This window comes from Nycticebus coucang, chromosome 5, assembly GCF_027406575.1.
Source record: "Nycticebus coucang isolate mNycCou1 chromosome 5, mNycCou1.pri, whole genome shotgun sequence".
Classification (NCBI taxonomy): Eukaryota; Metazoa; Chordata; class Mammalia; order Primates; family Lorisidae; genus Nycticebus; species Nycticebus coucang.
The window spans coordinates 53,452,938-53,468,805 of record NC_069784.1 but is presented as its reverse complement, the minus strand read 5'-3'; the positions used below and the strand labels follow the sequence as shown (position 1 = coordinate 53,468,805).

Sequence of the window (15,868 nt, the reverse complement as noted above, 5' to 3'; positions counted from 1 at the left end):
AGGGCTGGACAGGGACCCCCTATATTCTAGGCCTGAGTGAGCTCAGAATCAGTCGCATCATAGACCCCCATCTCTAGGCACAAATAGGCCCCTTTCTGGGCCACACCCTCTGGGCTCTAGGAAGGTCATGAGCAGGCTGATGAGTTCTGGGATGTTCTCCTTGAGTAGGGAGCATATACCCTAATTCTTTATTTGGGGCAAAAACTGCAGGACAACATTCCTGTGCTAATTTTAGGATCATTTTCTGCCCTCTGATCTCTGGCTAATTATGGCATACTTCCCCAAACCCCTCTGGCCAAAAGAGTAAGATTTAAACCCCTAGACCTGAAGACAGGGCAGGAGGAGGGTTCCACTTGGGTTTCCTCACCTCCAGTGCCAGAGGTTCTGTTCCCCCTCTTTTGCTTATTAATGTTTCTATCAATCTTTCCATCAATAAACTCTGTCCTCTTGCTGATACACATGGGCCGTGATTTTATTCTTTGAACCTGACACCCAATACAGAAATTCTGGCAACACTGTGTCTCCTGGTTAAAGTGTGCCTGTTTTGGGGACTGGAACTTCTAAGCCTTGAGTTACAGGGATGGGAAGCACAAAGTCCCTTAGAGCGATAGCAAGTGGGGATACTGTCTACTCCTTGTTTGGGGGACTCATATTCTTCCTGCTGGGGACACAACACATATATGGCATCCTGGAGAATGACACCTCAGCTGTACCTTTTAGGTGTGCCTTCAGTATGCTGTCCCAACTCTCTACTAGACTGACAGCTTGATTTGTGGATCCCAAGGTCATGGTTCACTTTTGCACTTTCTTCCATGTGAATTGGGTAGCCTGGTTAAATACAAGGTGTTGTAGGATTCCATGTCTGAGGATCTGGCATTCTAGAAGCCCCTGGATAGTGGTGCTGTCTAAGGCCCTGTTTCACTTACATTAACAAAAAGACTCTGGGTCCTTGATATGTCAAACCAACACTTTGTTGTAGCAGAAACCTCTTTGTTTTTCTTCCTTTTTTCTTTCTTTCTTTTTTTTTTTAAAGGGAAATCATATCACTGTTCTTTAATTAGGCTCTGTAGTACATGTAGCCATAATTTTAAAAAATAGAAGCTTTTTACCTACTTTATTTTTATCTGCTGATATAGTATTTGAAAAAGGTAAGGTGTAGTGGCATTTATATTATGGTATCACTTGTGTCCAAAAGGAGATAGAAGGAAGAAAGTCTTTGTTTGCCTATGAAAGCATAAAAATCTCTGGGAAGATATAGAAAACAACTGATATTAGTTGTCTTTTAGAAAGAACATTGGAGGGGTAGGAGTCTGGAAGGGAAGGAAATTTTCAATTATGCTTTCTTGTGTGTATTTTGGATTTTTATAAATTCAAAAACAAAAATATAATTTATTAAACATAGATAATTTGATGTTAAATATTCAGTAAGTATTCTAATCTCTTCTTAACACATATGGAACTAGATTTGTCGTGACCATGTTAAGATTATGGATATGTTTGTTTAAATATTAAGTTTTGAAAGATTTAAGAAATGTTATTAGCATTGTCATTCTTAGGAGTGGTTGAAAACCAGCTGGATTTGTTTAATAAGATATGTCTCATTATAAACCTTAAGCATGCAACCATATTAGTGGACAAATTATTACTGGACAAAATGGTGATCAATGAATTTATTGTACACGATCTAAAGCCTAAATGTGGTTTTCAACTTTTTTTTTTTTTTTTAGGCAGTCTCACTCTGTCACCCTGGGTAGAGTGCCATGGCAGCATAGGTCACAGCAACCTCCAACTCTTGGGCTTGAGGAATCCTCTTGTCTCAGCCTCCTAGTAGCTAGACTATAGGTGTGCACCATAATGCCAGGCTAGCTTTTTCTATTTTTAGTAGGGGTCTCTTGTTCAGGCTGGTCTTGAACTCCTGAGCTCAGTGATCCACTGTTTCTACCTGGGATTACAGGCATTAGCCACCATGCCTGGTTTCAACTCACTTTCTAAAAGGGATTGGTAAAACAGACTTTCTATATCCTTCAGTAACTAAAAGCTGCTACCAAGTAAGTGTTTCAACAGTTCCTCCATATGGTTTCCTGGGGAGAGAGCAAGAATAGGGACCGTGTCCACTAGTGGCAGATGTTTGAATGTAGCATTCTTGGGGCAGCCAGCACCTTAGGGAAGGACTAAGTGCTGTACTGAAAGCACTGGCCATGATGAATTTTGGCCCTGGGGAACCCTGAGAGCAGCATCCGCGGCTCATTGTGGCACGAACTAAATGGAGTCACCTTTGTAGTCTCTTTCTTAGAACTGTGGTGCCCAGTGCCAGATTCTGGGAGAGTAAGATGTCAGTGCCTGGCAGCAACCATGTCCATCAGACTAGATGCCAGGACTTTTCTTGTTCTCTTGAGTGTGGAAGCCAGAACTAAAAATTCTTTTTAACTGCATAATTACCAAGGATTCTTGGATGAGCCACGGGAGGGAAGGAAGTTCCATGAGGATGATGTTACACTTCCTGCCAATCTTGTGTGATGGGCTTGAGCTGGCTGTTTAACGTGGAGAAATAAAAGAAGTATAACCATGTTAGCACCCCAAACAATGAAGAGCAGTTTTTATCAGTTTTGTGAAGTCACTCGCTCCTAGCTGTTATAGGTGTGAACTTGAAGTCATTCACATTTAATTAAGATGGCCAAACATAATCACAGGAAAGCAAGTCACAGATATGCTAGTAATTATAAAAACTGAAACATAATTAATTACATTCCCTTCAGCTTCTGATCACAATTTTTAAAGCTACTGTCCATGAAACTCCAGCCCAAGGCTACCCCAGACACATGCGCAGTTGTTTTTATTACTGTTGCAGTGAGGGAAAATACACACCAGGGGGAACTGTGGAGCATTTCAGTAAGAAATGGTCTGCCTCCTCCTGGATCTTGCACTTCTGTCCTTTCCAGGAAGTTCTCTGCTCCTGCAAAGGGGGCTTATCCTCCCTCACCCTCCTGTCCACTTTGAGAGCCAGAGGAACTCCTAGTCACTCATCTTGGACCACAGCTTTCCTTTCTTTGATCTTTTTTCTTGAGAGAACTCCTAGTCACTCATCCTGGACCACAGCTTTCCTTTCTTTGATCTTTTTTCTTGAGAGAACTCCTAGTCACTCATCCTGGACCACAGCTTTCCTTTCTTTGATCTTTTTAGAGAGAAATTTATTGGAGCAAGTAGATGAAGACCTATTAAGTCTGGTTTATTCATTTCACTCTCTAGTTCAGACTGCTTTTCAGGGCAGTAGTTCTAGGTTTAGGTGAAGAACTGCTGGGGCTACTTAGGTCAAAAAGCTGTTAGAAGTAAATGCAGAATAAGAAGAGAATTTAATTACATATCAATGTGTCTAGTATAGTGAGCTTGTCAAAATCTGATCAAAAAGTTGTTTATACTAATATCCAGAGCAAAGGAATATTAAGGACAAAGAAAAGGGAGAGATCGGTCCTTTGTGGGAGAATCAGAAAAGTCTGAAAGAAGAGATATTTTAAAAATGAGGACTTCACTAGCTCATGATGAGCACCCGTTTGTCTCATTTTACCAAATGACCTGGTTACATGAAAGCAACAGAAAAAAGATGACTTAAAAAATAGCCATTGGTGTTTCTGAGTGGGCCCAGTTAAGCTATTATAGTTTAGATTCCCTCAAAAGAGGATCCTGAGACCAAAGTTTGGGTGCAAGTAGCTTATTTGGAAGGTAATCTCAAGAAGCACTGCCAACCAGGTGCAGTGGTTCACACCTTTAATCCCAAGCGTGGGAGGCTTAGGTGGGAGGATCCTTTGAGCTCAGGAGTTTGAAGTTGCTGGGAGCTATGACACCATGGCACTCTAGCCAAGGAGACAGAGCAAGACTCTATCTCAAAAAGAAAAAAAAAAAAACCAGCACTGTGAGGGGATCAGAGAAATGAGATAAGGGAGGGGTGTAAGTCATAAAAGAGACACTAATGAGCAGGTTGCCACCATGGGAATTGCGGCTTAACTTGCAGGGACCTGAGAGACTGTGTGGATGGCCCTTCGAGGGGTGGCAAAGTGGAGGGTTCTTAACTGTTAACTCCTGTTTCCTGCTGCTTGCAGATCCACCCTGGATCTTTGGCTCCCTGGCATTCTGACTTGCCCTGGATGCCAGTTGATGCAGCAGAGGGTACCTATGAGAATCAGGCATTTAGGGGAACTGCCTGCAGGTGACCTCTAGGGTATGCAGAGATGTGGGACTGACCAATGGTAGCACACAGCCCACAAGAAACAGAATGATTCTTCTCCAGTGATAATACCAGGAATCTTGCTCCAAAGGCTGAGGTAAGCAACTATCTCTTTGATTTACTCAGCTCTTCTCTTTTCTTCAAACTGAAAAACAGGTGTGAAAGATCTAAAGTGATCAGTGCATTTGTGTCTATGTCGGAAGCAAAGTGGATTTGGTTATTTCGACAATGATACTCTAAGGTAAAATTTTCCTGTGGGTGCCTATCAGTTTGTCTCAAGAACAGACCTAGAGAGACTTCTGCTTTCCTTCTTGTGGTTTCCCTGTCCCCCAAGGGAGTTACCATTACCAGCACCGACCCCTGCCCCCATGCCAGCCAACTATATGGGCTTTCCTCTGAGGTGGGGGTTGGTGAACACAGGAAGGTACCCAGGGTCCTTTGGCCTCTCTCTCCAACAAGGTCAAGTGATTTTTGTGTGTCTTTCCAGTCCTGGAAGGAGTTAAAATAAAAAGGAGTGAGCCCTTAGATAGGGGCAAGTGCCAGGGAGAGCATATGAGACGGTGCCAGGCCTTGACTGACCCAGGCAGAGGCTTGGGAAACAGGCAGGTAGACCCCAATATGGGACTCCAAGAATGTGTCCCAGGTATGGCTTCAAGCCAGAAATAAAAGTAGACTGGAATGCAAATTGTTCAACTAAGAAATTGGTTTAATCAAATCAATTATTTAAGCATTAAAATGCACACAAGAACTAATTGTGACAAAGATACAAACAGAAGAATTGGTAGAGGAAGCATGGAGAGGAGGTCGGGAAGAAGGAAGCACTTGGTGATGCTTTAGCAATGACTGGCCTTATTCTAGCTTCACACCCAGCCAGAGCGCTTAGTCCAGACCCACATCTGCCCCTCCACCTTTTACTCCTAGGGATCCCATTCCCTGAAGTTCTGTCTGCCCTGTGAGGGTAAGCAGAGCTCTCTCTTCTGAATATAAACCTCATTTCCACCTTCCCCAATTTCTCAGTCCTTTACAGGGGGCCTTTGTGCCTCTTTCCTATGGCATTCATTTCCCATAATTCTCCTTTTCCTGCTTTCCCAGATCATAATAACATTATGTGCAATCAGTGAAACTCCTGCTAGAATATATGACCATCTCTTTTAACACAGATGTAGGAGATGCTGTGTTTCAATGGAGATGATGATTCTTGTAGTTTTTTTCTGAAGGTGACAGGGAGAACATGCCCATTGTCCAAAGCCCGGGAAGCAGTGGCCTCAGAAGTTGTTGCATTTACTTTCAGTCCTAAGTTGCTTGAAGGTACCCCGAGGTGGTTGGTGTTACAGGTAAGCTCTGCTGAGGGGGAAGGGGGCAGGATGGAGAGAAGCCAGGGTTGTGTCCACATCTAGCAGGTAAGCTACACTTTGTAAATCAAATACTCTGAAATCATGCTCTCTATTTGCTATACTCTTTTTGTTCTTCTCTAAGCTTTTAGTAAAAGTCTTATGGCACATAATTCAGTTTTTATCTCAGTTGTGTTATAGAATTTCAGGAAAATATTTTGTCTACCAACTATAGCCCAAGGGAGAGAGCAGTGTTTTTTGAAGCTAGTTAGTAATTATCCAGAAAATCAGAAGGGTAAAGCACGTCTCTGGAGACAAGAGCTGGGACTTTATAACATCACTGCTTCTTCCCACTTAAAGTTTCTCCCTGCATTGTCATGCTTGGAGACTTATTTATTAAGGAAAGTGGCAGTTGGATTCTTCCTTCCTGTGTGGCAAGAGATCAGCACTGGCAAAACCTATGTTGTCTCTGGAAATAGAGGGGTTATGAGAAAGCCCCAAATGAAAGGGCAAGAATAACACCCATTTCTCATCATCAGTTACTCCTTTGTGTCCCTATAACATGTATGGAAACATTCTCTGTCAGCAAAGTAGAGAGAAACACTATGAAGTAACTACACTGAACACAGAGGTAGGAGCCCTCTGATTCAAACAGTCCCTCAGACATCATTTGCAAGTTCTAGTTCCTTCCTTTTGGTCTACAATATGTCCTCTTGTTTCCCTGAAACCTATCCACTCCTGCCTTTGTGTGTCTCTTTCTCTGTATTCCTCTCTTTCATTGTCTGTCTTAATCTCTTGTACACGCTCACATTTTCACCTCCTTCTTAGAAATACGGTATTTTCAAACCACCTAACAGGATAATCAGGCTACACATGCCTTCCAAGTTGTTAAAGATTTCTTTAGAGTAGACGCCATTTCAAACTATCTCTAATTACTAAATTTCCAAATTTATTTCTGTTTAAGTTAGCTCCTTTTTTAAAATTTGAGTTATATACTTTGAGACCTACAGTTCTAGGGTCACTGGAAGTTTGTGTGCCAGTGCTCACACAGAGAGGAAGGGGCAGGGGTCTGTCCAGGTCAGGGCTGCCCACAAAGCTGCTGCTCCCCCTCCTGGGGCTTCTTCTGGGGTGTCTTTTCTTGGGGCCATTCTTGCTCTGGACACTTTAGCTCTTCTAAGTATCTGTCTTTTTGAAGGTCAGAAGTTACCTTCTTCCAGGGATCAGAATCCAAACAGATTTCTAAATTCCACTTCTTCTTTCTTTGCAGCTCTTTATGTACCATCACACAGAGAAAAGTATCTACTACAAATATTATTCCCATGGCTGGATAGTACAGTACTTCAAACCAGACAGAAATGGGTGACTGAAGGCCTGAAACAGAAAAAGACAAAAAGAAGAGATACTGTTGAGAAAACAAAGGGATCTGGCTGAGTTATGTTTGAAAGATAAAGCTGGAAGAGACCAGGTGTGCCTGCCCCCAGTGAGGCACTGGTAATTTCAGGGGTCAGAAAGGACCTGGCGGGATCTCCAGGTAGGCTATGTCGTGAACAGACAAGGAGCAGGCTCCTGGGAAGAGTTTAGTTGTTGGGCCCTGTCAGTGGATTTACTCCCTAGTTGCAGAGACAACTGCGATCTCTATGCGATTTAATGCTTGAAATGAATTTGGGTTGAAGATTAACTTTTTTCCTCAAGAATTGTTTTTCTGGAGTTCACAATCTCTTTGCCTCAGTTAGATACAGACACTTGGGCAGGTAGTTATGTACAGTTTACAAAATCACCCTTATAAATAAGAACTCCTTGAAGCAAAAATTGTACCCTGTGTCATTATGTTAGCAGACCTATGACAATGGATACGAGGAGCTCAGTGTGTTATTGATGAGGGAGAGGAAGGGAGGGAAGCAGAGGGAGAGAGAAAAAAGAAACAGGGAGGGAAGGGTAGAGGATAGGAGACGAAGGGAAAGAAAATAAGTAAGGAGAAGGAAAGAAGGACAGCAGAACAAACAGAAGGAAAGAAATGGGGGAAGGAAAGGAAAAGAAACAGGAGTAAGAAAGGAAAGGAAATCTAATGAAGTTTGTGGGGAGAATGGTGACGTTCTGAACCAAGGATTAGAAAGGCCTGCTCAGGGGCTTCTGAGGACACTTCCTCCCCCTGGCTGAGCCATGAAACCCTTTAACAGATCTTACCCAGTGGGAGAAAAAGCAACCCCTCTCCTGTGCCAGTCATGCCCCAGTATTCTCACTCACCAAGCACTTGAAGTTCCAACTCAGAGCTGTGCTTAAGGATATTTCCATCTTCTGTGGCTGCCTCACACCAATATGATCCAGAATCTTCTCTTCTAGCAGCTAGTATCTGGTATTCCGAGGATGTGTTCCTGGCCCTCAGGGTCTTGTTGCCCAGGTAGAAGGAGAAGTACAGCTGCAAAGCTGGCCTCTGTGGGAGCAGCGTTGTTTCACAGCTCAGGTTGACCAGAGTCCCCTCGAGGAGGGGGGAAACCAAGGATGCTGTCAGCACCGGAGGTGTAAATAGTTCTAAAGAGAAAGCCAATGGGGACAGGGTTGCCTGTTTAGTGTCAAGGTTCTTTCCACAAAAGATATACCCTTTTCCCCCCTCGGAAACCTGCCCCTGGAGAATGCATCATAAGGCATAATTTTCCCCACTTCTAGTAGAGAGGCATTCTCAGGGTTTCCTAGTAGACATGGTAACAGTTGCCAATTTGCTCAATCCTACTGAGGAAATGCATGGATCCCCACATGATCTGCACTTCCCTGGATGGTTATATCTGTTATATAACCATGTCCTTTTGGCAGTGGTCAACCAGGAGTGGACAGTGACCCACAAAATTGACAGTTCAGCAACTCATTACTTGTGTTCCAGATTCGAAAAATAATCTGAGACAATAATTTCTTTCGAGTATGAACTGAAATTTTCTGTCTTGTAGACAGAAAAAGGTTACCAGTTGTGAGTACTAAGATGAAAGAGTAAAAGAGTCAGCACGAGGCCATGTGCAAACTGGAGCAAAGGGATCTGCCTAGTTTGTAGCTGCTTAGAAAGATGGGGGACCAGAGAGGTTGCATTGTCCCTGACAGATAGATGGAAAGTATAAACAGTTCACAATATCTTCCTGGTTTCCAGTTCTATGGAGCTTTTGTGAGATTCCATTGTGTTATTTTCTAGTAACATTCCTAGCTACCTTGAGTGAGTCTTTTTCTAGCAACTAAATTAAAATTGATTAATGGATCTACTGTGCCCTGACTTTGACATTAGCTCCTGTGATTATTGAGGGGGTGATGTGGTATATTGGAAAGAGCAATCGACTTGGGCCCAGAGCCCTTACTTCTTGTCCCAGCCCAGCCACTGGTTACTGTGTGGCCTTCAGTAAGGCAGTTGACCTCTCAGGAGCTCAGTTTCTTCACTTGTAAATTGAAATGAGGATTTGAGATGATTTATGATGGTCTCTCTGGTCCTTATGACTATATGTCTCTGATTATTCAGATATAATACCTTTGACAGTGACAGGCACTCCTGCTGATGTGTAGCGATGCCATCCCATGCCTGAGCAGTGATAGATACCACTGTGGTTCACGTTGGTTTTCAGAATGGTGAGTTCAGAATTCCAAGGAAGAAACTGAAAGGTTTTGCCATTTTGATAGAAAAGCACATTGTACACCAGCTTATTCTTCCATCCATGACACCTCAAGGCCAGAGATTCTCCTTCCGTGAGGACTCTTCTAGAGACCTGGAGTAGTAGCCAATCTGAAAAATGTGGACCCAAAATGGATGTATACAGTGGAGGAAGTATGAGGAGGCCTAAGGCGGCTTTCTTACTCTTTTGTCCTTGCAACAATTACAGCCTCAGAGCTCTGCTAAGTCTGAAGTTTATGCCCTTCCTCGAATATCTTTAGGTTTGGTGGAAAGAAAAATAATCTTTACTAGCAAGTGCCTACCACATCGTATAAACAAAGAAAGTTTATGCAATGTGGTGGGCAGAATTCTAACATGATCCTAGTGAGACACTTCCTTATATAAGTTCCACCCTTGAGTGTGGTGGAACCTATGACTTGCTTATAGCCCATGGCAAAAGTGATAGATGTCACTCTTAATGCTTGTTATATCATATAAGACTCTGTCTTAGCAGACGGGAATTTGAAGACGTTGCCATCTTGTGAGAAGACCTGTGAGAGGGTCAAAAAAGAAGGTTCTCCAGGAGCTGAGAGTGGCTTCCCACCCCACCCCACCCCACCCATAGGCAGGCTGAAAGAAAACAGGGACCTCACTCCTACAACTACAATTAACTGAATGAACCTGGAAAAACTGCAACAAGGAACACAGAAAAATCAACACCCTGATTTCAGCCTTGTAAGACCCTGAGCCCTGAGCAGAGAGCACCCAGCTGAGTGTGCTAGGACTCCCAACTCTTGAAAGCTGAAAGATAATAAATGTGTTGTTTTAAGCAGCTAAATTTATGGTAATTTGTTAAACAGCAATAGATGACTAGTATGCTCTAACTCCTGACAAATGTGGGGGATTTTTTTGTTTTGTTTTGTTTGTTTTGAGACAGAGTCTCATTTTGTCACCCTGGATAGAGTGCCATGGCATCATGGTTTACGGCAACCTCAAACTCTTGGGCTCAAGTGATCCTCTTGCCTCAGCCTCCCAAGTAGTTTCAACTATAGGTGCCTGCCACAATGCCTGGCTAGTTTATTTATTTTTAGTAGAGATGGGGTCTCGCTCTTGCTCAGGCTGGTCTGGAACTCCTGAGCTCAAGCAATCCACCTGTCTTGGCCTCCCAGAGTGCTAGATCACAGGCATGAGCCACTGCACCTGGCCCTGGCAAATGTGTTAATAGTACCACACATGTTAAGACTAGCACACAAGTTGGCAAACATCCAGATGTATATATTCTACTGAACTGATATGAATATTCACATATGTGCAGATATAGCTCGCAAAAACAAGTTCCAAATCAAATGGGGCCCTCCCTTTTGACATACAAATCTTTATATAACCCCAAATACTTCATTTACTTTTTCTTTCCCAAGGGGTATTTGGTTTGGCTAAATATAAATGAGCTTCTTGAGGGATAAAGAGGAGAAGGGACAGTAATGCTTTTTTCCCCTCTGGAACTTATCTAAGAAATGGAAGGCTGGTGTTCAAATACTACACGTAGTGTGATTTTCACAGTCTTTGATACCGTCATCATGCTTCCACATATAATCAATACTCTTTCCTGTCTCATTCCCATCCTCAACCAAGAGGTGCTCAAAGACTACACTGCCCAAATACACAGTGTATATCTTTGCTTTATATACCCAAAAAATAGTGGGAAATTTTAATATACCACCAACAGAAACTGTCAAAATACTTGAATGATAGGAGATATTTGAATGTCACAATTAACATGCTTGATTTTGTAGAATGCTATACCTTAGAAAGAGAAAAATCATATATTTTCCAAATACACATGCAACAGTGATAAAAATTATGTGTGTACTAGGCCACAAAGCAATTTTCAACAAATGAATACCCTATTTAACATGAATTCTGATCAAAATGCAATAAAATTAGAAATTAATGACAAAAGGCCACCCTCCAAAAAACTTTTGAATCATTCATGAGTAAAAAAATTAAAATAGAAATTTAAATGACAATGTATTACATATTCAAACCCATGGGATGCCGCTTTAGTAGACATTACTAATTTCCTACTCAAAAGCCATTCTCCCATCTTCATGACCTTGGAGTAGGAAGGGAACATTCATTCTCAGCTATATGATTAGGACTTGGGTCCACTAACCAGTGATATTTTCTTAGACTCAGCATACATGGAATAAATCCAGGTTACTGAGAGTCAGTGTAGCTGCCATTGAATCTGCCACTGCTGACTGTGGCAAAATTTTCAAGTAGGGTATAGAGAACACCAACCAACAAGCTCCACGTGTTGTACTGTAGTAAAGTTTTGTTCGTTGAAGAAGAAAAAAGCCAAAGCATAATATGATAGTGAAAAGGCAAGACACGGGGGGAGAAGATACTATAACACTTGAAAAAGGACTCATATCCAGGATATATAAAGAACTCTTGTAAGCCCATAAGAAAAAGACAGACAATAGAAAAATTATCAGAAAGACCTGATCAAGTACCTGATAAAAGGACATCCAAGTAGGTAACAGACATGTGAAATGGCCAATATCATAGTCATCAGGGAAATGCAAATTAAAACCACAATGTGATATTACTACACATCCACCAGAATGGCAAAATGAAAATATAAAATACCTGGTATTGATAAAGATGGATAGCAAGAAAACTCTCACACTTTGTGGAAGTGGAAATCAGTACAACCAACTATAAAAAAAATTTTGGCAGTATCTACTAAAGCTGGTTATTTGCATACTTTGTGACCCAGAAATTCCACCACTAGGCATTTTCCAACAGATAGTATGTATAAGTGCACCAAGAAACATATTTAAAAACTGTCCACGGCAGTACTATTTGTAAGAGTTCAAAAATGGAAATAACCCAAGAGTCCATCAGTAAAACAGAAAAATAAGGAATATCATACAGTAATAAGAACAAAATAACTTCAAATTACAACATGTATGAATTTCACAATTGTAACACTGAGGAAGGAAACCAGACACAAAAGAGTATATCTTGTATCTTTCTGTAGCTGTTTAAATGAAGTTCAAAAACAGCCAAAAACTACAGTGTTAGAAGTCAGTGTTAGAGAAGAAATAGAAAAGGGTAAAAAAAGGAGTTTCTGGGGTCTTGGTACTGTCCTATTTCTTGACCTTCACACCAGTAAGTGTGTGGCTTACTTTGTGAAAATTTACTGATGTGTATGCTTATGGTTTGTTGTATATAAGCTATATTTCAAGAAAAATTCACACAAAAATATAATGCAAACAAGATACTGTCATCAATAAGTCACCAATGCTAGGTACTCTAGAATCTGTACAGAGGCAAGGAAAATGTCCTCTTCTCAATCCTAGTCTATTTTTTGTCACTTGAACCATGGAACATTTTTTCTGCTCGAACTAAACTTTTGTCTTGTTAAAAGACAGCTCCATCCTCAGAACTTTTTCCCAAGAGTCCTAAGAGACACGTGAATAACATCAAGCCTCCCTTTGGGCATTCTCAACATTTCCTAGGCCTAAGCACACTTCCTATAAAAACAACAAGTCTGCACAAATGTCATTCTGCCTTCAGCGTGGACCAACTTTTACATTATCAATTTCAAAGAAGTTTGAGCTCATTACTTCTGTATAAGTGATAATACATTTGGGTATTTTGTCATGAAGAATATTTCAGTCTTCATCTCTTGACAGATAGAAACTGCTTACAGATTTAAGTGGGTAATGGGTGTTGTTCTGCTTTTATTCATTTAAGCTTCACAGAATTCCATATCCAGAATGTCATCTTACATATACAAAATGAAATGTGTCCCAGACTATATGTTTAAAGACATTTACTGAAGCATTGCTTATAAAATTAAAAGAATGGAAACAGAAGTTCACGAATAGGCAGAACGGTTAAATTAACTCTGGTCTATCCATATAGCAGACATTTAAAAGTAGATCTCTATTGATGCAAAGAGACCTCCAAGATATTCTAAGTGTTAAAAGTATGATGAGGGACAATATACAGAGAGTATTCTGTCAATCATGATTTTTAATAAAGTTTATATAAACAGTTTTGTTTCTGTGAAAGATAAATACAGATTTTTTAATTGTTCATCACTGCATATTTGTCTGAATTATTAGTATTTCTCATGTTCAGGTATACATTTTGAATAATGATAAAATCTTAGGATCTGAGTCTTACTGTAGACACATTACTCACAGCTGGTCCCATTGGGGTGTGTTGGTGACCACTGTTGGATTCTGATGACTGAGGCTCATACTCAAATAAATCTGGCATACATCTGGCATCCAGAAAGGAGAAAATATAAAGGAAGACCTTGTGATTTCCAGTCCTCCTGCTCCATGCCACACTCACCTCTGTGGATTTCCAACTGTATAGGGTCACTTGGCTCTGAGAGACCTGTCTGGCACCTGTATTCACCAGCGTTACTGGCACTGGCAGAAGAGATGCTATATCTGGGGGTCAGGGTCTGAATGGCTGTGCCGTTGAGAAACCACTGTGTGGAGCTGTCCCCAGGCAGATGGGGCCCCTCACACGATAAGGTTATGGTCTCCTCTGGGAACATGCTTGTCCATGGAGGCTGTAAGGTAATCATTGCCTGTGTGGGATCTGCTTGGAAATTTAAAAAAAAGACCACGTGAAGTAAAAGGAAGGACTCTGAGTGATTGGTAAGATAACATAAGGGAAAAAAATGCATAGTTAGGTTAGCTTGAAAAATAGGCAAGTGGGAATCCACCAAAAGCCTTTAAGAAGATGCTGCTTCAGAGAGCTCTGTTCATGTTATTAAATCCTCATCTGGGTATTGGGGCTCCTGAGGATTAAATTACAGATTTAAATATCTCCGTTGGTAAACAATGAAGCTTTTAAGTTATAAACTGGGGCAAGCTGAATAGAGCTGGATTTCTTATTCCCCATACTATGTTATCTCTGATGGTAAAGCACTGATTTTCATCAGCTTCTGTATTGGAAATAGAGGTTCAAACTCCTCCTCTGCCTGGTTTTTTCTGAGGAGAAAAAAACTACTTAGGTTTCTGGCAAAGGGAACTGGCATCAGGGATATTAGAAAACCCAGAGAAGCCACTTCTGGATATTTGCAATTCTGGCCCTTTCCTGCAATCGTAAATGCATTTAGGCATTTAGTTCGTAGGCCAGGGCTCATTCAGTAAGCCTTAGAAAGAAAACTTTAAAATCAAGATTTTATCAAAATCATGCTCTGAATACGAGAGATTTTATATAATTTGTAAATCTTTCTTCTTTCTATCCTCTCCCTCTATACTCTTCTTCAAGTAAATAGGATCCATCCCTTAGAACTAGCAGAGTGGCACAGGAGGAGTTGAGTTAGAAGTGACTCACCCACTTGCCCACCAACTGGAACTGCAAGAGACCAGAGAAGAGAGTTATGAGTTGGTCAGTGGGAGATGATGAGGAGATAACCGGGAAGACAAAATTAATGTAGACTCTGAGGGGTCATCATAGATCTCTTGAATTTCTATCTCCCTTTCCCCAAATCAGGTATTAGCAGAACTGAAAACCAAAGGTTGTTATTGATGAGACTTTATTTTGGTATGGGGCTTTCAGGCTTAATGGTACATCAGGATCCCCATTTTCACCCTTTTGATTCAATAAACCATGAAAAACAGATACAGTTGTCTCTATACTCATGAGTTCTTGCCAAAGATACCAAAGGAAGCCAAAATCTTTACTTTCCAAAGCCAGAGCCACTGCCTCTGAGCCCAACTTACCCCAAAGGAGCATAGCCATCAGGAGGCACATGGTTGTTTCCCAGCTGATGGCAGCGGTGTAATCTGTAACCTGCGAGACATTGAAGAGGTTCAGCTTGGGGCTCTGGAGCCAAGATTAGAAAAGAGGAAGGAAATTGTCTCCTCTGACCACTTTCATCATCTTCCTTTTCTGGGAAATACATCCCTAATTCTTGCAATTTGCTTTCCCCATTTTCATAACTCATAGCTCATCTTTTTCAGTGTGAAGGTTTAGTTTTTGCGTTCTAAACTCAAAATCTAGAGAAAGAGCTAAAGTTTTATTGACATTCTATTCTGATTATATTCTCCCTCTAACCATTTCTGCTTCTTACAGCTAGCCTATGGCAAAACCTTGCTTTTATAATTGGCTTAAGGCCTGAATAATGCCTCTAAAACTTGATCATTCGAATACAGAAGATTCTATACTAGCTTCTGTGAGGCATGTGAAAAGTTACTCACCTACAAGAGCGCTCCAAATTAGAAACCAGTTTCTGTTCCTCTGGGAAATACAGTACAGGCAGGATCAATCTTCCAATTTTGGTTTTAAAAAAATCCTTCTTTCTGAAGTACATTATGAATTTGGAGTGTTTATCTTGGCTAAACCCAAGTGTAGAAATATCCCAAAGAAGGGAGTTTCAGAGTACATATGGGAAGCTCTGTGCCACCAAAGTGAGTTGGTTCCTGAGGCAGTTACAAAGCTATAAAGAGATTTTTGGGTGTTCTGTTAAGAGAGTTAAATAGCAACTGGGATGAGTTCAATGAGTGCAAAGAGACCTGGTAGCAATCTCATTGGCAGAGAATAAAAAAGAAGACAGATAAGGCTATGGGCTCAGTTATTGGTCCCATTTCTCACCCCTGCCTGAATCTACACTATCTCCACAGCCTCATCAGAGGCTGAGAGTACTTCCCTGAGTCT

At 41.3% G+C, this 15,868-nt stretch overlaps 2 protein-coding genes across 10 annotated transcripts in view; one reads left to right on the top strand and one right to left on the bottom strand.

Moving 5' to 3' along the window:
• Positions 1-6,857, top strand: part of LOC128585418 (histone H2B type 2-F) — a 36,751-nt gene extending 29,894 nt beyond the window's left edge. The window contains exons 2-3 of one of the 6 annotated variants that reach the window (XM_053590537.1): positions 4,376-4,460; positions 6,818-6,857. In XM_053590537.1, the coding sequence (XP_053446512.1) occupies positions 4,376-4,451 (76 nt within the window). In that variant the 3' untranslated portion in view covers positions 4,452-4,460; positions 6,818-6,857. Of the gene's footprint in view, positions 1-4,375; positions 4,497-5,436; positions 5,477-6,817 lie in introns of those variants that run through there. The other 5 variants (XM_053590538.1, XR_008380054.1, XR_008380052.1 and 2 more) reach the window with 5 other exon arrangements.
• Positions 6,613-15,016, bottom strand: FCGR1A (Fc gamma receptor Ia). Of its 4 annotated transcripts, XM_053590532.1 has the most exons (6): positions 14,935-15,016; positions 14,546-14,566; positions 13,547-13,801; positions 9,053-9,304; positions 7,795-8,079; positions 6,613-6,921 (listed from the first exon to the last, which is right to left on the bottom strand). In XM_053590532.1, the coding sequence occupies exons 1-6, from the start codon at positions 14,963-14,965 to the stop codon at positions 6,629-6,631; spliced, it is 1,137 nt and encodes a 378-aa protein (XP_053446507.1). In that variant the 5' UTR covers positions 14,966-15,016; the 3' UTR covers positions 6,613-6,628. The 4 variants fall into 4 exon arrangements, with proteins under 4 accessions (XP_053446507.1, XP_053446509.1, XP_053446508.1 ...); XM_053590534.1 differs by lacking the exon at positions 9,053-9,304 and having other exon boundaries at positions 14,935-14,984; XM_053590533.1 differs by lacking the exon at positions 14,546-14,566 and having other exon boundaries at positions 14,935-14,971.
• Positions 15,017-15,868: the final 852 nt, after the last annotated feature.

Excerpts from the sequence above, each read along its gene's own strand:
- FCGR1A (XM_053590532.1), bottom strand. The coding sequence starts at position 14,965 with ATGTGCCTCCTGATGGCTATGCTCCTTTGGG. Across the intron at positions 13,802-14,545 it reads TCCAGTTGGTGGGCAAGTGG|ATCCCACACAGGCAATGATT; the intron begins GTGAGTCACTTC and ends ATTTCCAAGCAG. Across the intron at positions 9,305-13,546 it reads ACAGTTGGAAATCCACAGAG|ATTGGCTACTACTCCAGGTC; the intron begins GTGAGTGTGGCA and ends CACATTTTTCAG.